The sequence below is a fragment of the Aplidium turbinatum genome, chromosome 8, assembly GCF_918807975.1.
Source record: "Aplidium turbinatum chromosome 8, kaAplTurb1.1, whole genome shotgun sequence".
Classification (NCBI taxonomy): Eukaryota; Metazoa; Chordata; class Ascidiacea; order Aplousobranchia; family Polyclinidae; genus Aplidium; species Aplidium turbinatum.
In genome coordinates this window covers 13,583,388-13,609,980 of record NC_137479.1, presented here as the reverse complement: position 1 = coordinate 13,609,980, position 26,593 = coordinate 13,583,388, and the positions used below count along the sequence as shown (strand labels likewise).

At 39.2% G+C, this 26,593-nt stretch overlaps 1 protein-coding gene and 1 long non-coding RNA gene across 4 annotated transcripts; both read left to right on the top strand.

The window, feature by feature from the left end:
* Window positions 1–1,061: 1,061 nt before the first annotated feature.
* LOC145776344 (uncharacterized) lies at window positions 1,062–1,564 on the top strand. The gene is made up of 2 exons (XR_014290208.1): window positions 1,062–1,378; window positions 1,479–1,564. It is a non-coding gene; the product is annotated as an uncharacterized LOC145776344 (long non-coding RNA).
* Window positions 1,565–4,948: 3,384 nt separating this feature from the next.
* LOC145775333 (SWI/SNF-related matrix-associated actin-dependent regulator of chromatin subfamily B member 1-A-like) lies at window positions 4,949–25,706 on the top strand. 3 transcript variants are annotated; one of them, XM_082586608.1, is made up of 11 exons: window positions 6,701–7,658; window positions 12,531–12,711; window positions 13,065–13,176; window positions 13,857–13,910; window positions 14,654–14,786; window positions 15,331–15,471; window positions 15,816–15,943; window positions 16,598–16,767; window positions 17,236–17,426; window positions 18,043–18,174; window positions 25,288–25,706. In XM_082586608.1, exons 2-11 carry the CDS (start codon window positions 12,610–12,612, stop codon window positions 25,316–25,318), a joined length of 1,194 nt encoding a protein of 397 aa, XP_082442734.1. In that variant the 5' UTR covers window positions 6,701–7,658; window positions 12,531–12,609; the 3' UTR covers window positions 25,319–25,706. The 3 variants fall into 3 exon arrangements, 2 of the variants coding, with proteins under 2 accessions (XP_082442734.1, XP_082442735.1); XM_082586609.1 differs by lacking the exon at window positions 13,857–13,910; XR_014290147.1 differs by lacking the exons at window positions 12,531–12,711; window positions 13,065–13,176; window positions 13,857–13,910; ... (5 more) ...; window positions 18,043–18,174; window positions 25,288–25,706 and adding an exon at window positions 7,759–7,844 and having other exon boundaries at window positions 4,949–7,404; window positions 7,585–7,658.
* The last annotated feature ends 887 nt before the right edge of the window (window positions 25,707–26,593 follow it).

Genomic DNA, 26,593 nt, shown 5'->3' with positions numbered 1-26,593 from the left:
CAAAAACTGCTCAAGAAAATTTCGACAATGCAAAATCGAATCATTCGCACAATAACCTTTAGCAACAGAAGAGCAAAACTTTCACTACTGTACCAAGATCTCGACATACTTCCCATCACTAACTTGCATCAATTAGAAATTTCTAAATTTGTCTTTAAATTTAAAAATATGCTATTGCCAAGCTATTTTGAACCTTACTTTAAGGAAATTACTGAAGTACATTGCCATGGCACTAGAGCTTCTCAAAAAAATAACTTTCACTTACGTAGTGTCAGCTCAAGAAAAGGCCAAGGCAGTTTGAAATTCTTAGGCCCAAAAATATGGAATGATTTACCTTCTGAAGTAGTAGGGGCTACGAGTGTAAAAACTTTCACAAAAAAATGTAAAATTTATTATATGAAAAAACTTTGTCTGTGACTGTTTTTATTGCCACAACATTGACGAGTGTTATCGCAAATTTTTCGGATTGAACATTGTTGATACTACGTAGACCTAGGTCTACTACTCACGAACTAGTGCTAAGTACTATTTATTAACGGCTGTCATCTTATTAACTGTATTCAAGTCGGCCTATAAACTGACTGATTTTGTTAAGGTTTAAAGTTATATACTATGATTAGGCCTACTTTTAGTGTTTCTGTTTCGTCTTTTATGCTAGCAGTTAGAAGTTGTTGTTTATGCATAGTTTTTTGTTTGTTTTTTTTCTCATACCTTACTACTTTTGTAGGGCATGATATTTTTTGATATTTGAATAAAATCACAGCAATTCACTTGACTGTCGCAGCAGTAAACAACTTTTTGTTTTCATTTTTTACGGAACTTAAGCTTATCCTATTTTAACGCATATTTTGGTTTCAACGTAATGCCGATGTTTGACATTTGTCACATTAAAAACACGGGAAGCAGCTGACTCGATGACTAATATAGTCTTTCGCTGCTTCCTGTCTGTTGTAGATTCTAGTTATGGTGCTATTTTATTTGCATTGTCTATATTTTGTACCGTATACTTTTCTCGCAACAGACAAAATAAAAGGTTTCTCTCTCTCTCTCTCTCTCTGTGCAGCAATTTCATCTGTCGTTGCCGTTGGCCTATGTGGCCAAATCAGTGATTATCACAGTTCACGGTAAGCTTAACCTTCTACTGCAACCTTTGTGATAGACTAGGCCAATGTGAATTTTAGTGTCAATGGTTAAGTGTAATAAGTACCTCGTCTTATTTCCCGATGTTTAAATCAAGTACGGGACTCACCTATGATGTGAAATTTATAGCATAATATTTTACTGTTTACCGTTTATATGTTCAGTTTCGATCTACAACGGTAGAATTTTCAATTGTTGGGTTTCTCCCTGTGCTGTTCCGTGCGCCACAAAATAGTCGGTAAGAATTCATTAGGCCTATAATTCGTCATCTGTAATTCCGCATTAGGCCTAATTCGTAAGTTTTGTTTGCTAATCGTTGTTTTTCTGTGTTGTCACAGAAACCTTCTTCTTCGTTTGACCTTCGCTTGTTCGTTGTCGTAGCTGTCGTTGTCGTCGACAGCTGAATACAATAACCGTCACTCTGTGTGCGTGTTCGTACGTTACATAGAAGCGTTTCGACTATTGTGGACAGTCCTCGGAGTTGCAGCACTCAAGTCCCGAAGGTTTGCCGTAGGCATAATTGTTTCTACATTTGTTTATTTATGATGAGCGTCCAAAGCAGTAGTCCACTCGAGGATGCGTCTGCAGCCAAGCAAGCTGAGTTCGATGGGGCCGCAAAAATTTTGCAGCAGTCCTATCTGCATGGAGAGCGGCTAATGATTCATCCTAGTACTAAGTTGGAGGCATTCCGGTCCTACTGCTCCGAAGTGGACCGAAAATATCAGGAAGTTGTCCATCTGATTGGAGATGATAGGGAAACCGAACGCTCCCTAATGGAAAAAAATAAGGTCGAGTTTGACACTCGTTGCAAGGAGTGGTTGGAAAGAACTGCCAACTTGCCGGGGCCATCTACGTCCTGCAAGAAGTCTAGCTCCTCGCATCGTTCCGTGAGCCTACGCTCTGGAAGCACCCGCTCAACGGCTAGCTCCAAGCAACGTGAGGTACTGATCCAACTGAAACTGGCTCAGCGGGAAAAGCTTCATATTCAAGAAGAAGCTCGGATAGAAGCTGAGAGGAAGAAAGAAGAAGCTGAGAGGAAGAAAGAAGAAGCTCGAATAGAAGCTGAGAGGAAGAGCAGGCAAGCTGACCACAAAATTGAAATGTTACAATTGGAATTGCAATCTCGGGCAGAGGCGATGAGTGACGCTGATTCATCTTACGTTACTGTCGATAAAACTGGATTCACGTCACCTGGTCTGCCAAACAGCAAGGAGAATGTTTCCTCCCGTTTGACAAAGAGACCTTCTGTGCAATTTCAAGAGACATCTTCTCCTGTCCTTTCATCTCCTTATGCTACTCATGAGGCTAAAGCTAACAAGCCTAATTCTACGTTCCCTGCAGCACGCTCGACTCCTCAAGTAAATATTAGTTCGCCAAATTTGTCTTGGCAACCGAAAACAATTAAACGTGACTCATATGGACCAGAATACCAATCTGAGTCCCATGTCGGTGAACAACCAGGGTGCTCCTATCAGCAGCCCCAACTACCAAGTAGACATTTCTCGTATAGTGACGAACGTTTCTTACCACGACCAGAAATACTTTCATTTAAGGGTGACCCCTTAACTTACCAAAATTTTGTGCGGACGTTTGACGCACAGATCGTCCCGCTGGTACATAACGATCAAAGAAAGTTGGTCTATTTGTTACAGCATTGTCATAGTGACGTAAAGCGTTCAATAGAACATCTTGTGAAGAAACCCGATGGCTATGAGCTGGCAAGGAAGAAGTTGTACCTGGAGTATGGCCAACCTCATATCATCGCAAATGCAGCAGAGCAAAAACTGAAGAGGATGCCAAAGGTTGGGCATAACGATCCTCAAGGTTTAAAGGATCTAGCCAATGCCATGGATGTGTGTCTCTCAACCCTGGATGACATTAATGAGTTTGCTGGACTGAACTCTCTGGACACAATGATGGTAATGATTGAGAAGTTGCCATTCCGTATGCAAGAGGCATGGGCAGAGAGATCGGTTATGGTTCTGCACAACACAAGTCGTGAAGCAAGATTCAGAGATCTTGCAGAATTTGTTGGCATGCGAGCAGAGATCCAGAACTCCCTCTATGGAAGTAGGATTCATAAGGCGAAGGAAACTCACCAGACCCTGGCAAAGAAACCCAGTCGGAAGGATCGAGTTTCAACATTTAACACGGACGTTCCTCCGCTCAAAGGTGTGTCAAAGCCATCTTTCAGTAATGTTTGTCTATGTTGTAAACGCAAGTCGCACAAGCTTGTTGATTGCGACGAGTTTAAAAACATGATGTACAAACAGCGTAGACAACTGGTTTACGATGCACACTTATGTTATAAGTGCCTGACTAGCACAAAGCATCAAACTCGCGACTGTAAAGTTGACAGCACATGTACCATTGAAGGGTGCAAGGGACGTTTCCATCATACCTTGCTCCACAACCCCAATCCACCTAATTCATCTCAGCCACGCAGTGATGAAGAACAAAGGGGAGTTCTTTCTTGTTCAGTGACGGAACCGCGGCCGCCAGATAAAGACGCGGGTGTCTGCAAGGCCTACCTGTGCATTGTGCCAGTAAAGGTTAGATACAATGGAAATGAAGTTTTGACTTACGCGTTCCTCGATCAAGGTTCTACAGCAACCTTTTGCGCTAACAGATTGATAGACGTTTTGAATATCACTGGGGATAAAAGAGAGATCTCACTACAGACTCTTTCTAACACGTCTAAAATATATGATGGAATATCTGTAAGCTTGTCTGTGTCCTCCCTAGATGACAGACGAAAGTTTGAGCTGTCTGGAGTCCTGTCAATTGATGAAATTCCGACTACTCCAAATGCCATTCCGAGTCAAAAGGAACTGTCTGGACTACCCCACCTAGATGATCTGGAATTTCCCTGTGTGAAGGGTGGAAGTGTGACACTGTTGATCGGTGTTGACAACCCAGAAGTGTTTTGCATTCAACGTTCACGGAAGGGATCACGTGATCAGCCGATCGCTATAAAAACCCCGTTGGGTTGGTCCTTGTTGGGCCCATCTCTGTCACCAACTTCCTCTTCTTCTTATCAAGTTAACTTTGCTCGATCAAGAGACATTGCCATCGAGCAGCAAATCGAGTGTTTATGGAAAATGGACTTTGGCGATGAAAAATCAATACCTGACATGCCCAACTCACGTGAGGATAGAATGGCATATGACATGATGACAAAATCAGTCAAGCAGATTGATGGAAAGTATCAACTCCCATTACCTGAGAGACCCCTGACCCGCAGAGGTATTTTGTCTGCGACGAGCTCGCTATATGACCCCCTGGGGTTTGTTGCTCCAGTGACCTTGAAACCAAAGTTGTTGTTGCAAGATTTATGCAAGCAAGGTCTCGGTTGGGATGACCCAATTTCGGCGTCTGAAGTAGACACTTGGAATGAATGGATAAATCAGCTACACCAACTTTACGACATACGTTTGCCTCGCTGTTTCAAACCTCCCCACTTTGGCGTGGTAACGGAGCATGAACTTCACTATTTTGCCGACGCCTCGTCTGTGGCATATGGAGCTGTGTCCTACCTCCGTCTTGTTGATGATGAAGGAAGGATTCACTGTGCATTTGTGATGGGAAAGTCCCGTTTATCCCCACTGAAAACAGTTTCCATTCCAAGGCTGGAACTCACTGCTGCTGTTATGGCCGTGAGGTTAGATAAAATAGTGAGAAAAGAATTGAACCTACCCAATTGCACATCAAGATTTTGGACAGACTCGAGCGCTGTCTTACAAAGTATTTGTAATGCAAGGAAAAGATTCCCTACATTTGTTGCCAATCGATTGTCCACGATTGAACAAAATACAGACCTTTCGAAATGGAGACATGTGCCTTCAAAGTTAAACCCTGCCGATTGTGCGTCCCGTGGGATGAATGCGAGTACGCTGATTAGCTCCAGTTTCTGGTTGTCTGGCCCAACGTTTTTGTGGGAAGCCGAAGAAAGATGGCCAGAGTCTCCAATAAAACTACCTGATCTTCCAGCAGAGTTTGCGCCCGTCAAGAAACAACAAGTTTACGTGAGTGCCGCTTCAGAAGCTTCTTGTTCTACTGACCGATTGATTCATCGATATTCCAAGCTGATACGCTTGAAGAAAGCAACAGCATGGTTGATGCGTTACAAAAGGTTCCTCATGATGAAGACTCGACCTTCGTTTTGCCAAGCCCCACTTGCCCGGTCTCCTATCACAGTCCGTGAGTTGAAGTTCGCTGAAATGGAACTGATTAAATATGTGCAAAGAAGTCGCTTTGGACAGGTGCTAAACGTATTATCTGGAAGTGCCATGCTAACTAAAAGGACATTCTCACGATCCATGGTTAAATTGAACCCTATATTGGTTGTTGGGGTCCTTCGGGTTGGCGGCCGTTTGGAGCGAGCACCAATCGAAGTAGATGCCAAGCACCCGATCGTGTTACCTTTTGACTCTCACCTTACAGATCTTGTGATTACAAGTCACCATGCTCAAGTGGGCCATTCTGGCATGACCCATACATGGGCATCTCTTCGACAAACATACTGGATTTTGAAGGGAGGCGTCGCCGTTAGACGTGTCCTCGGGAAGTGCTTGCTCTGTAAAAAAAGGAATGCACAAGTTGGCAAACAATTTATGGCTGATTTGCCATCTGGAAGACTCCAACCCGATAAGCCTCCGTTTTCTCATGTCGGTGTCGACTATTTTGGACCCTTTATGGTGAAGCAAGGCCGCAGTTCACTCAAACGTTATGGCTGCGTATTCACGTGCATGTCAATTAGAGCTATCCACATTGAAATTACCCACACCATGTCTACTGACTCGTTTATTGATGCCCTTCGACGATTCATTGGTCGTCGAGGTCTCCCAACCGACATTTATAGTGACAACCGATCGAATTTTGTCGGTGCTGAAAGAATATTGCGTGAGTCCTTACAACTGTGGAACCAACAGAAGATTAATGAATACCTGTGCCAACAAAATGTGACCTGGCATTGGAATCCGCCTACCGGCTCCCACTTCGGTGGAGCATGGGAGCGCATGATCCGTTCCATTCGAAGAATCCTAACTGCTCTAATGAAGGAGCAAACCGTTTCAGATGAAGCTCTCGTTACTCTGATGGTCGAAGTGGAGTCAATCATAAATTCGCTACCCATCGTTCCTATCACCTTTGACCCACAAGATGATGTGCCGTTGTCTCCCAATCACCTATTGCTGTTGAGAGAAGCATCAAACCTGCCCCCTGGACTGTTTGATAGAAAAGACTGTTATGTTCGACGCCGCTGGGCCCAGGTGCAATACCTAGCCAATCAATTTTGGTTGCGCTGGACCCGTGAGTTCCTCCCATTCATCATTCAGAGACAGAAGTGGTTTCAAAGAGAGAAGAACTTTGAAAAAGATGATGTTGTCCTCCTCGTCGACGATTCCCAACCTCGCTCGAAGTGGCTGTTGGGGCGAGTGGTTGACACATACCCAGACAATAAAGGGACTGTACGCACAGTTTCGGTGAAAACTCGGTACAATGTGGTCAAGAGACCAATTTCGAAACTGTGCTTGATTTTGGAAACTGCTTAATGCAGAACAAAATGGACTGTTTACCTGTCGCCGGGTTAAAGGCATTGATCAATGTGTAATTGTGTATTATGAACTATTGAACGAATTTCTGTTGGCTAATAAAGCCAAAAACAAACATTTCTTGTTGAGAATAGTGAAAAACACACTACCTGCTTCGAAATTTGCCTTTAATTGTGATAAGTGACTGCATTTTGCAACCCTTTGTTCATGAGGGTCCTCTTGAAGGCTGATTGGATTGTGAAACATATCGTTCCAAACACGACTTAGTTTGATCGTAAAAAATGTTCACTCAGTTCCTATTTTTGTGTGGGGGTGTTACGTCGTATTTGTCCGCCTCCTTTTCTATGTTTAAAAACTAAATTCGGATTCCCTAAGTAGCACCTGGCAACCCCTGCTCTCACCTCGAGGTGTGATCGTTACGTCATAATTACATTTGCGCCTTTGCGTTCGTTACTACGTTTCTTTGTGCTTTGAGTTTTGTTAAGTGGCAGTAGGCTACATGTAAAGATCAGCTTAACGTTTACAGCAACTATAGTTAGCGACTGGTAGTTAATTCGAGCTATTAACGGTGCTGCTGTTTTTTAGTTGAATAAGAGTTAGCCTACTGCGTTAATGTACTGTGTGGTTGAAGCATAGTTGAACTCTGTGCAGCAATTTCATCTGTCGTTGCCGTTGGCCTATGTGGCCAAATCAGTGATTATCACAGTTCACGGTAAGCTTAACCTTCTACTGCAACCTTTGTGATAGACTAGGCCAATGTGAATTTTAGTGTCAATGGTTAAGTGTAATAAGTACCTCGTCTTATTTCCCGATGTTTAAATCAAGTACGGGACTCACCTATGATGTGAAATTTATAGCATAATATTTTACTGTTTACCGTTTATATGTTCAGTTTCGATCTACAACGGTAGAATTTTCAATTGTTGGGTTTCTCCCTGTGCTGTTCCGTGCGCCACAAAATAGTCGGTAAGAATTCATTAGGCCTATAATTCGTCATCTGTAATTCCGCATTAGGCCTAATTCGTAAGTTTTGTTTGCTAATCGTTGTTTTTCTGTGTTGTCACAGAAACCTTCTTCTTCGTTTGACCTTCGCTTGTTCGTTGTCGTAGCTGTCGTTGTCGTCGACAGCTGAATACAATAACCGTCACTCTGTGTGCGTGTTCGTACGTTACAACGATCTTGATCTTCAAGATCACATAGTTTGGTGATCTTGATCTTGATCTTCAAGATTACTTATTCTTGGTGATCTTGATCTTGATCTTCAAGATCACCAATACTGGTGATCTTGCCCATCTCTGGCAATAGCCTACTGTTCATTGAAAGTGATTTAGTCGAGACTTTATCTATGTTGATGATTTAATTGCTGAATTTGTTTCAATGAAAGCTGGACGTATTGCATTTTGAACTTTCAATAAAAACTAAACAAACACTGCTTTAATTCTTCTGTTGTGTGGAATTTTTATCAGCTTTTATGACGGTGTTAAGGGGGGGGGGGAGGGGGGGCGGCACTTCGTGCAAAAATCCAAGGGCGGCATATTGCGTTGCTACGCCACTGGACGGAAGTGATAGCGCCGTCAACTATTTTGCTGATTTTAAGCGTCAAGCGCTATGCGTCAATTTTTGTTTTCATGGAAAATCTCGTTTCACAATGTGTTCTGGCCAGCGCGACTCATCCGAATTACCCTATTTCGCGTTGGTTGGAATAGCTACCTGGAAAACAAGCGGAAGAAGTTCGCCAAATGGTGATTATTCATATCGTGAGCAGTATCGAGAACGAGGGATCAGAGAGAGAAAGCGAAAAATCAATGAATGTCATCGCGGAGGTTGAAGATATTTTATTTCAAGAGCTCTATGCTCCTGAAAAGAACGATGTTGGTGCAGTGGACCTCGTTAAAAGATTTATATATGCTAAACCATCACAGCACGCTTGGAACTGTGGTACATTTCTGAGTAAACGTTGTCAAGACTTGTTTTTGAAATACAACACACCAATACCATCCAGCGCTGCTGTGGAACGCATGTTTTCAATTCGAAAGGGCATTAATTATGCGTCCCAAACGCAGCAGATTGTCAGACAATCGTTTTGAAATGCTTGTGTTTCTACAAGGAAATAATTAATTATTAAGCTAAAGCAGCTAATTACAATACAGTCTCAAAACATAAAACCTGTTTTTTATTTATAGCTATTTTTAGCCTAAACTTGGTTGCAATACTTCCGTTTTGTGAGACCCTGGCTAAAATAGCGCTAAAAATTAGCGCTGACGCTGTCAATTTCTTTAAGAGCTGATGCAGTACTTTCCGCCGTAAAATTTTTAGGCAATTCGCGCTGACGCCGTCAATTTATTTCATCGACGCGTACAACACTGCCTTTATGAAACTCAATAAATATAATAATTTATGTGCAATTTTAAGATAGTGGTATTTTATCGATGTATATTTTAAACTTTTGGGTTTTGCTTTCTTTCTCTTTTGTTGGTGTCGAATTCGTATGTTTACTTTGCCGTTCTGTAGCCTACATGTTTGCGCCAGCAGCAAAAAATAAAATTGAATTGAAGTTAGATGCAAAATAACATTTCAAAATAATAAATATATAAACGTAAAAATGGCAACTCTGTCTTTTGTACATTTGTAAAATTGTGCGCCCTGCTCATAGACATCTTATTATAACTAGACCGCGCATCGTCACTTCTCTCGTTTACGATTTTTGAAGAAAGCAGGTTCAGACGTCAGCCATTATTAGTGTACCTATTCCGCGCGTTTGCCAATGCTTTTGTAGGGACCCGTAATGAATTTTCATTGTTTTGAATTCAATTCAATTCATTTTTCCTTGTCAGAATGAAAAAGAAATGATATTGTGAAAAAGAAATACAGGAACAAAACCAACAAAAGGAAAAGGTGGCAAAACTATAATGGTTTGTTTAAGACGTGCATGAAAGGATCTAATATTGCGGTATATGAATCGATAAATAGGCCTATACAGTAGTTAAGCACGGCCACCAAACCTGATACTTTAAAACAAGTAGAAGTAGATGAATTAATTAGTTAAGAATCAGTCGCCTCCTCGTTCCTGAAACAACTGGAGCGCCAATTCTTAAAGCAATGAGAACACGACTGAACACAACTTAACTTTCTACAAAATGTAATTCTCCTATAATTATTTGCGTTTCTTAAAAAACTCAGTTGTTGTGAACAAATAATTGACAAAACAAATAGTTTTCTATGCAACAACACAACCGCAGCTTTTACCAGGATTCTGTTCAATAGAGATTGATGGCTTTCGATTTTCTCCGTTGTAGCAAAACGTTGCATTATGACGTAAATTCGTGTGATTTCATCAACAATAACTTTTAAAGAAATAGCTTCAGTTTCAAGTTGCTGTGAAATAACAACTAATAAATATCTCCGCAATTCACCTAGTATGACGAAATCTTTATATGATTTCACCTTTGCTGTTCTATAATCGCAAACATATTGTTGGAATTTGTTAATTTTAAATTACGTAATTGCTTCCTTTTTTTTTGTTTTGAAAGTGCTTTATATACCTCCGCACAAACAAGTTTTACATATAATATAGTAGGCCGTTTTGTCAGTTTACAAAAAAGCTGCAATTTCGTACATTGCTGGTTATGCTGCCAAAATGTGCGCAAAGATAACGTTATGTGCAAGGTGCCGCTTTGAACTGAGTTCACACACTTTACCTGTTCAACCCAGCTTCTTATCGTTTAAAGATAGAAGTGGACTTTTTAAACCTTCTTTCAGTGTTGTATATATTTGTGAGGAAACTGAATTATGCATTAAACGGTTACTAACTACCACAGCTGGGAGATTACCTCTTTGTCCAGGCATTGTGGAAGCTATTGCGGTAGCTGTGCTTGGAAATATAAATCATTCCAAGATATTTACTAATCTCACGGATCATGTGTTTGAATGCACCGTTACCGATAATCACATTTTTACGCTAGTCAAAACTGTGTCCAAATGTTATTTAAAAATTAGGTTTTACCACATTGGTAAGGAAACCTGCAAGCAAATACAAGGCAAATTGGTTCGTAAAACGCTTAACAAAACAGTGGTTTTCAAACACCAATAAACCACTTCCTTTCGACATCACATCAGTATTGGTGAATATTTAATTTGTTTTGATTTTGTTGAGCTATAGGCCTACGTTATAGCCGCTATAATATAGCGTATCATTCGCTTAGGTTTGATGTAATAAACTGTTTGTTGCTATTTTTACAATAGGCTAATCATCAGCTCAGCTGTAACGCCAAATTGAATACGGTAAGAGTTCTGCTGAACTGCTGCATTCAGTGTATCGTATACGTGCTCTCGCATCGCAGTGTTTATGCTTTATATTATAGACTGTATGTATAATTCTGTGCAATTTAACACATGCTTTTATTCATTTCATAGATGAATAAAACCTCTATTACACCAAAGTTCTAAATTATAGTTAACAAGTTAGTTTTCTGCAGAAGCGCAACCAGCTCAGAAATGTTATCGTTAACAGCGCAGCTTTCACGCGAGTTTGAGACACTAACAATGGCCGCCGCCTTTTTTCAATTTCTTCAATCGAAATACGAGAAGCGCAGTCTAGTTATAATAAGATGTCTGTGGCCCTGCTCTCCTCTGCCTCTTTTGCCCTTGCCCACCTGTCGTCTGAACAAACAGAATGCTGAGGGGTTAAATTGCACTAGGGCAGATAGAATTTTTCGATTTTTTTTGTCTCTGCTGTTTGCGACAACTGAGTTGTACTACACTACATCTAACTTATTGCATAGGCTATTTCATGCATTAGCTCAGTGCTTCTGCTAGTGCTGGCAACCCTAAATTTGATATATACGGTACCAGTTAAGTTTAGGCATACCGTACTGTACCGTATGTGTAATTGTGTATATGTATTATTCTCACAAATGGTTGACTAGCTATAGCTAATAATTTTTAAAAATGATTCATTTTTCACTTTAAATTGGAAAATAGCGAAAGTGTAACTGAAGCAAATGGAGCCCCTATTCACTGCCGCCACATCGGAAACAAATTAGTTTTACTTCTGCAGCCCCTGCGTAAAACAAAAATCAAAAATGGAGCATCATTACTGTTATCAAAAAAGTAGTGGCACTACTGCCCACCTCTGGATTCTGGAATTATGTTATGGGTTACTTTTTTTCTTATGGTTTTGCAAATCGGTGGTTAAGGTTGGCCAGTAGGCTAAACATTGTCAATGTACAACTCAATGAACTCATAGCTTAGAAGGGGCAAATTGTAACCTTACAGCTCTTGGAGTGCACTACCTTTTAACATTAATACCTAACATAAATTTGCATGGAAGAAAAATTCGATTTTTACAAGAGTTAATATATAAACAAACAAAGTAAATTTAAATCACACCACAATTGTCAAATTGTTTCAATATATATATACATGTAGTCCAGTTCAAATTTGATTCCAAACTCATCTTTTCTTGTATTCATTTTTATCTCTGGAGCTGGTATACAAGTCCCCCCCCCCCACCACCCTTGGCAACTCATGACAAAGACAGGACTCAACCAAACATATTGGGTGAAACTACTTTACCTTTGCTTTACTGTTCACACACTTCAATTTACATGTTTTGGTTAATTCCTCTCTGTCATGAGTTGCCAAGGGTGGTGGGGGGATTTGTATACCAGCTCCTTATCTCTCTCCACAATGTCTTCACTGTTAAAAAGGTGTCAAACCAAGGTGCTCTTTTCTAAAATCCGTCCACCACTTTTTGGACACCTACCAGTAGCAAAGTGACGTCATTCTAGTGTACATTTTTTTTAGGTAAATGTTTTATTTGGCTTAATCCTATTTCAGCTTTCTATACTGTTAGCTTGTTGTGAAACTCGTGATTAAAATATAACTTAACTCATTGTCAACTCTGACAATCATAATAATGTCAAAGTCAAATGACGCCAGCTCACCAAGAACATTTGGTCAAAAACCAACCAAATTTCAACTGGAAGAAGACGGAGAATATTACATGATTGGATCTGAGGTACCAGTCCAACTTTGTTATAATAAAATGTACAATTTGATTCTGTAAACATTTATTCTAGATTGCAACCTTACAACAAATATATGTTTCATCTGCTTCTCTGGTTGTTGCCAGCTGAACTGTTATCTGTGAAAAATAGGGTCTCGCAGGTTGTACATTGTTATAACTCATAATATGAAACAAGGCTTCTTTCCCATAAAAATATGTTTTAAACACCGTAGTCTACAATAGGAATTTAATCTGAAGTTTTAACTTTACTGTCAATATAGATGAGATTTTATTTTTAACAGTAGCTATGTTTGGTATTTTCATAATCTTTTAGTTGAAATTTGAAGTGTTACTGTCATGTATAGGTTGGAAATTATCTACGTTTATTCCGAGGATCATTATACAAACGCTATCCATCGCTATGGAGGAGAATGGCATCAGCAGAAGAAAGAAAACTGATAGCATCACGTTCTCCTGGTTTGTTAGATGTTACGCAAATCCCAGTTTTAATAATTAATATATTATTGTTGAATAAAAGCTGTATATATCATATATAATACTACCTAAAATTGCAACCTTTATAACTGATTGCTGTATTGTGAGTTTAACTTTGTGTAGTGGTTATGATATTTCAGTTTATTTTGTAATTGGCTAAATACTAATCTAGAAACTAAATTGTTAATGAGCAGATTGAGCAGTAGTCACAGAAAAGATAATTTTCGAGTAACCTACCGGTAGCTGTTGCAAACTAACAAAATATCGTCATGCAAGCTGAGTATGGTAGACTAATCGTATATGATACAGGATGAATTGCTGGTTATAATTAGCAAATGGTTGTTTTTTAATTTGTTTTTGTTAAGAGCATTTCAAATACCCCCTCCTATTGAGAAAATCTTGTGTACCCCACTGTCTGCACTATGCGCACAGTGTGTGTGCACGTAATTGCCAGGCACCTAACTGTCTGCACCTAAAAGATGTGCTCTGGAAATAGATGGTGGTTTTTGAGCAAGTTTTTAGTTTTATTGCAGTTTGTGTTAGATTTTTTCCACTTACCTCATGCACGATTCATTCAATATTAACCAAGATATGAATATGCAGAAAGTTAAATCAAAGAGATTGGTCAAAAATCAATTTACCTAAATGTATTCATATGTCAGATGTGTGGGAAAGAGTATTAAAGAGAGCAATGCGTCAAAGATACAAGCGAGGATGTAAGGTTTTACATTTTAGTATTATGTTACTTTATTGTTAGGATAGGTATATATCCGACATGAGATTAGCATAAAGTTTAAACTGTTCAGGAGAATTAGATAGTGAACCAAGCTTCAGTCACAGAGAATTAGATCTAGTTGACAAAATGCAACATTGGTAAAGTTTTTAAGATAAATTGATTAAAGTTAAGTTTTTAATTGACTCGAATTAGTTTTTATTTTCAAGAAAACAGTCTGTCTAGAATTTGTAGCAAGAAAGGTTCTTGTTGGACTGTTGTGAATACGTACTATTAATATTTATTCAAGTTATTCACTTTTCACAAACCCAGCATACATTATACTACTGAATTACTGATGTTTCCCTTTTTAAAAGAATTATATTACCTTGGCAATACTTTGGATGAACATGAGCTGAATAGTACCTCACTAATAACTGTCTCACTTATACAACAGTTGATGTGAATTCATAGAACAAGGTTTGTTAATTCTTTTCCAGAATTGATAAAAAATTGGAATATCTTTTGGGAGATTAAAGCTAATATATAATTTAAATTTTAACAGAGTTCTAAACATATTCATCCATTGTTGCTTGACTTTCTGTGAATTCGTGGAGCAATGCAGAAACGAAAATTGTTAATGAGCATTAGTCACAGAAAAGATAATTTTCTTGGCATGAACAAGTATTGTTTTTACTTTGTAACTTAACTTTCTTTTTACAAAGTGAACATGTAGTGCACTTTCAGATATTGGACACAGCAGTTTGGCTACCAATGTTTCACTTTTAAAAGCAGTTGAAGTTCAAGATATATATGAAGGAAATGATGTGCAATATAAAGCCTCTTCAATGTCCAACACGCTTGATGTTTCAACGCTGAGGTGAGCTTAATTATTTTTTCAAAATTATACACACTTCTAAGTTTGATTGGTGAAGTTAAACAACAGTGGCCAAACTTCAAAACACTTTCATTCAGAATTCTTACCCTCTTCCACAGTTTTTGTCGATTTTATCTGCAATTAAAAATGTTTTACCTCTGGGAGTTGTGAGTGGAATTTTATTGTTCTTAGTGACTTCGGACCGGCAATGCTTCCCACCAGCTGATTTATTTTTGAAAGCCCATAAATTACAACCATTAAAAAATAAAACACATTTAACTGAAACAAAAGCATCAAATTGAGCTTTTCAGACCGTGTCTTTGTGTCATTCCTACAGTTCGTGAGTGAACAGTTGGTGGAAGTGGAATGTATTTGCTCAATAGTTCAATGCTGTATTGATTATGTAGTTGTGCGTCAAAGCGTTCAAATTTTCGAATCTGTGTGATCAAGTGTGTGTCAATATTATCACTTTCTCTATGCTGGAGAATACGTACTATTCGAAAGTGTGTTTGAGCATAGTATGCAAACAATGATGATATCATTTCAGGGATAACAGCAAACAGAAGCGCAGTAGTCAGTGGGTGCCGACTTTGCCGAATAGCTCTCATCATTTGGACGCTGTCCCCTGCGCCACAGCTATCACACACATTCCGAAAAGCAAGAAAAAAATCCGGACATTTCCGTTTTGGTATGCTACATGCATGTGTTTACGTGTATTGAAATATATTGACAGAAAATTTGTGAATTATGTTTTACTGTTTGTTTTTTTAGTTTAGAGTCAACTCATTACTTAGACTTAATAATTTGTCACATACCGTACTTTTGAAATATTTAGAAGTGCATATAAATTAACACTACATAGACGAATTGTGATGTGTTATTTTGATTTGCAGAACCTTATAACCTCCAACTAGTGTACGGTATTTAAAATACTGTACTGTCCTACTGTGAACTAATTAAACTTATCTCACAGAACTATCTTTTACACAGTCGTGTATTATGCTTTATGCTCACGTCCTTGCATTGATACAGCTACGACGACAGAAGTCCTGCAGCTATCAACAGCAATGCCATACAACCCGAAGTTCTTGTGCCCATTCGCTTGGACATGGAGATGGACGGGCAGAAGTTGCGAGACACTTTTTGTTGGAATAAGAACGGTATATACCTGTATATACAAATTGTATTATCTCACTCTGAAAGACTGAAACACAGCAACACTATTCAAGTTTTCACTGTCTATGACAATTTGACACGGCGGTAGGGTGCGAAGATCTTCGAAAATCCTGTTTCGGTCTTGCTTCTGTTTGTTTATAAAAATTACCTTTTCTATAATAATCGAACTGCAAGAAGTAGTCGCAAAATAACAGCTAATAAACATCACCTCACAGACACAGTTCGAGCAGTCCGCCTACTTATATGATCTTTGCAATTTCTTTAAATATACAAAAGCATTACCGGTACCAAAACCGGATTTTCGAAAACATCCGCACCGAAACGGTCATCTCCGAAAAATGCCATATCTGAAACCGCAATAAACCATTTGGAACTTTAGTTAAACATTGTATAATTTTCTGTGCAGCCGATTTGTAGCATCGAATAGACAGCGATAGACACGTGTTTCGCCCATGAGGCTGGGCTCATCAGCCTTGTGCTGATGGCCGGGAAGAGCGTCGCTTCTTCACTCATATTGTATAATTTATTATCTTTTCAGATGTTACTTTATGATTAGCCTATGTTTGTATTTTTCAATTGCAACGTTGTTCAAGTGTTAACTCTACTGAAAAATTTCACAACGACTACGTCTCTCGCAGAACAATTAATCACTCCCGAGATGTTTGCTGAAGTGCTTTGCGACGACTTGGACTTGAATTCTTTAAATTTTGTTCCACTGATTGCTCAAGCTATTCGGACACAAATTGATGCTTTCCCATCCGACTCTGGAATCCTTTCCGAGCAAACTGACCAACGAGTGATATTGAAGGTGGGATTGAAACCAGAGATGTGTTTGGACTTTGGATGTTTTCTTCTTGATGAATTATAAGTGTGTAACTGTAAACATCGCCACAGAGCAACAACGAATATATTTTGAAATGTATTAAAGTTGTTTATAAGACTTTAAGTCAATTTTAATCATTTTTGTGCTTATTTCTAGCAGCAGTGCCGCTGAGTTACTGATGTGGGCCTTGTGCCAATACAATTTTCAAGCCCTCTGAGCAAAACACTGCTAAAACAAGATATCTCTTAAAAAGTTGGCTACCTAAGAGAGAGAAATACTCGCAAACTCATCGAGGAAACTTATCACTGGTATAATACCAGTACTACAATACCAGTGGTACTGTAGTACAGTACTCATAGCCCCGGTAACGGTGCTGAGCGTTGGTACACACATGGCCTACTTCTAAATTGGTTTCTCGTGTTTTAAACTTAAACTGTGTCTGTTTGTATGCAGCTTAATATTCACGTTGGGAACATAAGCCTTGTCGATCAGTTTGAATGGGACATGTCGGATCCCGACAACAGCCCAGAGAAGTTTGCCATCAAGCTTTGTCAAGAGCTTGGCTTGGGAGGGGAATTCGTCACCGCCATCGCATACAGTGTCAGGGGCCAACTGAGCTGGCATCAACGAACGTATGCTTTTAGGTAAATCGTTCAGTTTTTGGAAGACGCCTTAGCGTCGTTATTTTTTTCTAGTGCGTTTCAACGTGTGAGTAAGTTATGTGAGGTTTTTTTGTGTGACTGCCTTACATATTTATCTCATCACATTGTAACACAATCAAAACTAAACATAAATTTCATCTCATCAGTTGATAGGACCTGTCAACTCCTTGCCGTATAAAAAAAAAAACAAAAAAAAAACGACAAAGTCAAGAAATGATATTTTTACTCTATGTAGTAGTAATTATAGTAATCATGTTGTTTCCGTGCCTATTGTGACAAAATACTGGATAGTGCTATCACCGATAAAATACAACAGGCTACAGGAAGCAGCGAAGAGACATGAGTTATCGACTAGACTGCTCTTGTTATTTTGGCATTCCGTTTAATAGTGTCTTGTCGGGACACAGCCGCGTGCTCTAGAGCGGTGTCAAGCTGACGTCCTTTCGAGCGCCGCGCAGATATTCTCAGCAAGCATTGATGGTATCGTGGGAATATACAAGGCACGGTCTGTCTGACTGCTGGTGATTTCTTGAAATACCGTTTCAGTAACTTTAAAAGCATCGTACGCATTTCTCAAATAGACCGTTTATCATTCCAGTGAAAACCCCTTGCCCCCCGTTGATGTAGCACTGCGGAACACAGGAGAAGCTGACCAATGGTGCCCATTCCTTGAAACGCTAACAGACGCGGAAATGGAAAAGAAAATACGAGACCAGGACAGGAACACAAGGTACAGTGTCTTCATCCACGTATCTCCCTGTTGCGCAAATACTTTCATGTCAATCAGATTTTTTGCTGGTCTCATCCAAATCTGATCAATCTTTTATTTTATTGGCATCTTGTTCTCAGCTTAGGGATTGTACAAAAAACATAATCACTTGACAAATATGCTATGTTCTGCTTTTCTTACACCGTCCAGCTTCCACTCCCAATTGCAAGAGCGCCATACTATATCTCAACAGTTCCTTTTCTTTAATTGCAAGCCTTAAAGCAGCCGGCGGCCATCGCGGCCATGGCCGCTAAGTAGTGCTTGAATGACAGCCGGTGCTACCTTCTCAGTCGGCCAAGTTTGGCCGCCGGTTTCTTCTAGCCAATCATTTAATTTCGCAATAGAATGATCGTGGGTTAACTGTCGAAAATATGTAGTATCAAAGAGTGACGCAGAAGTAGGTCAGCGCGTTATAATCACCACTGTTGTATTGTGCGGAAACATTTGCTATTGTATGTATGAAATATATCCAACTGCGATCACCAGCTGTACCCGTGCATTCGCAAATGCGTGACGTGCATTCCATTGTGCGCGATTAATAGCGTTAATTACCGTGACGCGAAACCACAAGTCGCAGGTTTGTGATTTTTTGCATGATCATAGAGCAGTACGAGACGAACATAACTGAACAAAAACAAGACAAATTTTCCGCTTATTAAATGATCTAGAATAAAGTTTTTAAAAACCTTTGCGCATTTGTCTGTTTGACTAAGTTTTGTTTGTAATTCCGACGTTTATTTTAACAAAGTGTTAATCTGAAGTGCTAATTTACATCGGCTGGCAATATTGTCGTTTTTATGTCGATGCAATGTTGTCGGACATTGAATCGTTGTTCAAAAGGAGAACTAGGTTAGTTGACATCCGAGGGAAAACACGTGTATTCATAGTTGAGAAATGTTCCCGCTATGGGTTCACACCCTATGTGGTGACATCATAACGGTATAAATGGTTAGATTTTATGAAAGGCGATATTCGGTAATGCAGTTGAAACAATTTACTGAGCAGCTGAAACAATTTAGTGTCGTTAGATCAGGGGTGACGAACCTTTTTGCAGTCGCGGGCCACTTTGTCAATTACACATGAGTTATCGGGCCACACAACTTTTTAATCGTAACCTACTATGAAATCTTTTAGAAGCGACTCAAGATATTATTCATGAAAAGTAACAAACGGCAGATAAAAGTAATAAAACCCACACAGTTGAAATTATCTTACGCAAAATCGAAACATACAACAGTAAAAAATAAAAACAAATCAACTTGAGCAAAAAGAATAGAACAACAGTAGCTTACTTGCACTGATAATGACGACAGTTTAATTTTCGAAGCGTTTGTTTTCATATGAGTATGATTTCTTCTTTTTCTGGCTCTATTCTTTTTGCTCAAGTTGACTAAATGTTTCAACCATTATGCTCCGAAACAACAAATCAGTTAATGAAATTTCTTTTTCAAACATCAAACAAAAGCCCATGCGAATCATACAGTTGAAGCTATCTAAAGCAGCATTGAAGTATAAAATATTAAAAAATAACATTGAAGCATTGATTTTTTTTGCTTAGTGGGATTTTTGGAAAGTTTTTTGCTTAAATAAGCGTTCAATATTAGGTCGAACAGACGATGTGGCAACTCTCCACTGCATACTAAGATTTTCATCTGTCAGCCTCGACCTGTAACGACTTTTTGTAAAGTGCATTTTAGAAAAGAACTGTTTGCATAGGTACGTGCTGCCGAAAACAGATAACCATTTGAGGGCGTGAGCTCTCACGATTGGAAACTCTTTCTTTGATAAACATACAGCACGATAAAGCAGTGGTGAGATGGCACTGCGGATGAGGCACTCACTTTCCAATAATGCAATCCTGGTTCGACTCACGGCTTAAGCTGGTTGTTGAAAAACACCGCTCACCTCTACCCAAGGCCAAGGGTGTAATAAATTGGGTGGACGTAGTTGCTGAAGGAAAAGCGGCCGACCCTAATGAGAACCTTATCTTCTCATCCCCTGATGCTTGGATCAAGTATATGGGACTCATCTAACTCGATAAAATTCAAGCAACGGCTTGTTCACATAGGCTACATCGCTTTTAGCGTGTCATCATTCTGTAGTTTTATGAGTTCAAGTTGGAGCTCATAGGGTGTAGAAGCAGGTGTAACATTGAAGAAGATTCATAGATTGGAAGCGACCAAAAATACAAGGTGAAGTTGGTGAATAGTGTTTTCACAACTTTACCTTATAGCTTTCCTATTTTCTAACTTTAAACCCTGAAAGTTAGTGTTTAGGGCAAGAAAATAGCAAAGGAAAAGTGTACCAGTGAAGGCATAAAACAGCCTTGAGATGTCTTTTGTCTTTAATGCATGAGCGATTGTCAAATTGTTTTGCGGGCCGCACAAAATTCTTTGACGGGCCGCATGCGGCCCGCGGGCCGCAGGTTCGTCACCTCTGCGTTAGATGGTCCCGCAATACCGGATTACAATCCCGATAAAGCAGTTATTGCGTGGTACAACGATTCTATTGCAGGACGTCGCCCAGACTTCAACAACGCTAAGTGATCATTTTAGCATTGTTGCAAGTTTAAGTCTATTTAGTTGTGCTATCGTTATTTGTATTTTCGCCTCCAAGCGCGCAGATTTGGCCGCCGAGAAGGAGCTCCCGGCAGGCCACGATGGCTGCCGGAAAATAATACGAGTTTTAAGGCCTGAATTGTGTGTTGATTGTTCTTATCACAAATTGCACTTCGCGCAAACCTATTTATTTGAACTTTTTATAGTGCCCATGGATGGATTTTAAACTGTAGTGTTTATAGCACTGGTCTGCACGATTTTTTCGGTTTGAACTTTGAAAACTGATGTAGAGTAATTTTGGGGTGCTGAGTCCGAATCTAACCTCAGATTTATTCTATAACGTCAGGTTTTTGAGATATGATAACAACAAATTGCTACGTTTGTCAAAAGCGTTATGTTAATGTAACAAGTGTCACTATGTGTAACATATAGCAGAATATGTCTAAGTTATGTCTATGTTGCGCATTGTGCTGTGTTCAGAAATCCAGGCCATTGGGTTCATAAATAACATCCACAAACTACAATTTTGATACCAATTTGTTTTCTACGCAACATTATTACCGAAGCAGTAATGACAAGCTAAAATGGAAGCTAAAAGTACGAGTGACCAATGACCATCCTCTGTCAAGGATTGGCTTGAAATCGCAAAGACTTAATCAGGCCTATGCCAATGCTTGTTTAGTAACCTTATTTAAGCTATTTTGGCCTGTCTAACGCGAACCTTTCGCTATGGGTCTGCTACTATTCGTCGAGTCCGATTCGGCGAGTCCGATTCGACTAGTCCGATTCGGCGAGTTCCCTATTCGGCGAGAGCCCTTTTCGGCGAGTGCCCTATTCGGCGAGTTTTTGAAATTTTTGAAAGGAAATTATCGGGTACGTAGCCTAATTATAATTGCCGTTTTTACATCGTTTTAACGTCGCTAAACGTTGAAATCGTGCAGAAAGGAATAAAAAGAAAATGTTTGAACTATTAAATTAAAATTCGTCATGTCAGTTCAGTTGTTTTTATTTCTGACCATCATATGAAAAACAATACACGTCAACATAGCAAAGGTAGAAGCGACAAAACGCGAACGTTAAAACGTGCTTGAATTCGTCATGTCAGTTCAGTTGTTTTTCTTTCTGATCATGATATCAAAAACAATACACGTCAACATAGCAAAGGTGTAGAAAAAAGTAAAAGCGACAAAACACGAACGTTAAAACGTGCTTGTGACCGAAGTAAGTTATTCAGTTGAAAGAAATTTGGCACGGTTGCAACACTTTCAGAAAAAATTAAGATATGAAGGAAAAATAAGAAAATGTTACAAAAAAAAGAAAAAAGATCATGTTTATGTCTATAACTAAGTTAGTACTTTTGAATAGTTAAAATGATTAGTTTGGACCAACAAATGTGTGGCCTACAGCTTGGATTGAAAGGAAATTATCGGGTACCGTAGCCTAGTTATCCCAACCAGCAAAAAATTGTTCCAAGAACACAGTTCATTTTTACATTGTAGTAACAGAATGAAAAGGCTAAACAAATGTGTGGCCTATCGTTTTAACGTCGCTAAACGTTGAAATCGTGTAGAAAAGGGTGCTTTTGCTGACTAGGATACTTTGAAACTGAGAAACATTCACAGAAGCCCTACGATTTGTTCCAAGAACCCATTTAGCATAACATTTCATTTGTACATTGAATCAACGTCTGAATACATTATTTTAAAAATGCAACGTATCGTAGGGCTTCTGTGAATGTTTCTCAGTTTCAAAGTATCCTAGTCAGCAAAAGCACCCTTTTCTACACGATTTCAACGTTTAGCGACGTTAAAACGATAGGCCACACATTTGGTTAGCCTTTTCATTCTGTTACTACAATTTAAAAATGAACTGTTAGGCTAACTGGGTTCTTGGAACAAATTTTTGCTGGTCGGGATAACTAGGCTACGGTAGCCTACCCGATAATTTCCTTTCAATCTAAGCTGTAGGAGTGTAGGTCACACATTTGTTGATCCAAACTAATCATTTTAACCATAGGCGCCTAAGCCGTGTACTGTAGCACATTTCACACATTAGCACATGGCCATGCCCCCACGCACATTTCCGCGTGGAAGCAACTTTTTATGCTGCATTGATACATAAAACAATAGATGAACTAGCGATCTGCGGCAGGAAAACATTTTTAAATGCAAACCGCAACAGCTTCGCAGTAAATAATCACTAGAACGAGTAGCGATGCTACAATCCCACTCCAGACAAAAAAATCTGTCATTTTTACGTTGATTTAACGTCTGCAGACGTTGAATCAATGTAAAAATGACTAATTTTGCTGCCTGTGACATAGCAAAAATCTACCATTTTGCGTCGATTCAATGTCATCAGATGTTGAATGCACCCAAAAACAACATAATTTGCTACGTTGACGCAGCGTGCGTTTAACTTAATGCGCTTGCAAACAGCCTCGCTGTCGCTTTGAAAAGTTGAAACCTCTGCAGAGAATTGTCGCGGCAGTGAATCGGTTGCTGTGAAAATGAACTTGAAGTCTCGGCCCGAGGTTACCACTAACCAACGTAACAAGGGCTGGTACAAACCGCACTGCCCACAGTCGCACACGCGGCATAATCAACACAACAACGGCCTCGCGCAAACTGCATGGTGCACACACGTCCGTTGCCATAGAAACCCGATCAAAGGCGGGGAATATGCGCATCTTTTGTTTCATCTGCAACACGAAAACGGGCGTATTACAGCGAATTGAAACTTGAAAGCTGGTCAGCCAAACAGCCATAAGTTGCGATATTGTAGTGAAAAGGGAGCAATGTCAAGTCAAAAACTTAATCAAACGTATCTCTGTAACTATTTTTCAAGGGCTGTTTACGGATGTCAGCAACTTTTAAATTTATTAAAGGTGACGTGCTGTTGAATTGCTGTAAACATGAATGATTTTGCTTTCAACAGGTATATTTTCAAGCATATGATCAAGTTAGTATTTTCATTCCATTTACAGTATACCTTTTAGTAAACCTTTTCGTCTCTTGTTTCATGCTAATAAATCTAGTTTGTTGCTAAACTTTATGTTGCGCTTAGCTTAAAGAGTCGCAGTCCATCAACCGCTAGCCAACGCAGACGCATAGCTTGTGTTTTGGTCGAGCTTTGTTTATAATAATTAACGGCAGGTCGAACGTAGCGATAACTCCGAGTGTGGCAATAAAAGCAATCCTAGTGTGGCGACATAATTACGTCATCCATCTGCGTGACATTTCGCTGAATTTACGTTGCTGCTGATGAAACACGCTTTCGCCCCCACGGCCAAAAAAATAGTTAGGCGCCTATGATTTTAACTATTCAAAAGTACTAACTTATAGACATATATAAACATTATTTTTTTTGTAACATTTTCTTTGTTATATTTTTCCTTCATATCTTAAATTTTTCTGAAGGTGATGCAACCTTGCCAAATTTCTTTCAACTCAATAACTTACTTCGGTCACAAGCACGTTTTAACGTTCGCGTTTTGTCGCTTTTACCTTTTTCTACACCTTTGCTATGTTGACGTGAATTGTTTTTGATATCATGATCAGAAAGATAAACAACTGAACTGACATGACGAATTCAAGCACGTTTTAACGTTCGCGTTTTGTCGCTTCTACCTTTGCTATGTTGACGTGTATTGTTTTTGATATGATGGTCAGAAATAAAAATAACTGAACTGACATGACGAATTCAAGCACGTGGTAACGTTCGCGTTTTGTCGCTTCTACCTTTGCTATGTTGACGTGTATTGTTTTTGATATGATGGTCAAAAATAAAAATAACTGAACTGACATAACGAATTTTAATTTAATAGTTCAAACATTTTCTTTTTATTCCTTTCTGCACGATTTCAACGTTTAGCGACGTTAAAACGATGTAAAAACGGCAATTGCAATTAGGCTACGTACCCGATAATTTCCTTTTAAAAATTTCAAAAACTCGCCGAATAGGGCACTCGCCGAAAAAGGCTCTCGCCGAATAGGGAACTCGCCGAATCGGACTAGTCGAATCGGACTCGCCGAAACGGGCCATTCCGTTTCGCTATAGCACTGTAGTATATGTTGGTGGTGAAGGCAACGCTAAATCTTCCACTCTTGGAAAAAATAAAGTATTTTTGTTATATCTCAAAATCTGATGTGATAGTGAAAATCTGAGTTCAGATTCGGATTCAGCAACCCCAAAATTATCCCGAACCAGTTTTCAAAGTCCAGACTCGCAGAAAAAAAAATGCTTTTTTTGTAAGCTAGTATGATCGATTGATTGTCCAACAAAAAATTCAAGTCAAGCGTAAAAAATGTGAAAGCACAACCGGTCTAATTGAAGTTATTGAAATTTAAGGCTTTGCTTTTGGCTATTTTGGAGTTTTGAATATTTTATGTCAAGCATCTGATCGCTAGCTTACCATCCAACCTCGGTTTCTTCCAATTGCATTGTGCTACATTAACATTAGCTTTTATGGTATGGCGATAATATGCAAACACTAATTTGTTAATATTTCTTGCAGACGAATGAGGCGACTCGCTGCTGCTTGGTGAAGCAAGGGCAACTTTGCTCTCTCGAACAATGACACTGGTTTGGGAAGCGCCCTCTTGCTGCACTATTCAAATTTTTCATCAAATTTGCGACTTTTTGCCTACGCAGGAACAATGGAACATAGCCTATACTCAGGATCATCTGTGTAAGAATTAAATTGCGTTGGAACCTTTTCGAATCGACCGCGCTCGGTTTGTCACTTGACAAGTTGCCAGAAAAAAAACAAAATGTAGTTTTTTGTTGTGTTGCACCTGTTACTTTTCTATTCACAAAAATTGTGCCAGTTATTTCTTGGCTTCTTTAATAGGCAATAAGATTCCGCAGCTGCCAGAACTGCCTATATTTTTCCGTTTATTCGCTATTTTGAAATAGATTGATTAGACAAAAACACTGAAATCGCGTTTTTCTGTCTCAGCTGGCTCATCAAGTCCCTATGAGGTGATTTGTTCTTCGCCCTATAAACCACTCGTGTTGAGTATCCCTTTTGGAAAAGCTGAAAACAGACCGCGAAAGCACGGCACGCGTTAGCCATGCTGTCCATATTGCATTAGTATGGTTGCGAAAAAACAGTAAATTGTTTCTGTCTACTACACTGGTAGGAATGTTGTTGTTTTGCTGTGTGTATTGGTAACTTGGCATATCACAACACACTTTTGTTGAATTCAGAATAAGGACTTGATTGTACGGCGTTGTTCGAACTTTACGTAAATATTTTCATTTTACTAAAATCAATTTAGCTTAAGCTCGAAAAAGGAAAAAAAAAAACAAAGTTGGTTGTGAAAAACAAAGTTCAACAATGAATGATAAAACAGACCATGTTGGCTCTTAACCTCAATTCCAGTTTTTCGATGTTCCCAAAAACTAAAAGTTGCACAAGGATTCTCTATTCAAGATGCAACCAAGCAATCAAACATAAGTAAATACGATCAGCAGTTTGGAAACCTTTAATTTATTGATAAAGCTTTCGCTGCTGTATAGGCGGCTTATTCCGTATATAATATCATCCCTGCATAATATAAGCAAACGAAAAGATAAAAAATGATTGTCCCGTAAAATCATTTAAACTAAAAACATTTGAATAGTTACAAAGCTACATTAGATTCATTGCCAAAGATCATGGAATCATAAACAGATATAACTGAGCAACATTTAACATTATCCGCCCCGATAGCTCGGTTGGTTAGCGCGTGACTTCGTGAACGAAGAAGCTTCAAGATCAAGCGGCGTTGAACAAGATCACATGAGGTGTAGACTACGGGCATTGGACAAACAATTAG

What these genes read in the sequence shown, in the direction of transcription:
- LOC145775333 (XM_082586608.1), top strand. Translation starts at nt 12,610, where the DNA reads ATGTCAAAGTCAAATGACGCCAGCTCACCAAGAACATTTGGTCAAAAA. An exon ending in CTTGATGTTTCAACGCTGAG is followed by an intron (nt 14,787 to 15,330) that starts GTGAGCTTAATT and finishes ATATCATTTCAG; the next exon opens with GGATAACAGCAAACAGAAGC. An exon ending in ATCCGGACATTTCCGTTTTG is followed by an intron (nt 15,472 to 15,815) that starts GTATGCTACATG and finishes GCATTGATACAG; the next exon opens with CTACGACGACAGAAGTCCTG.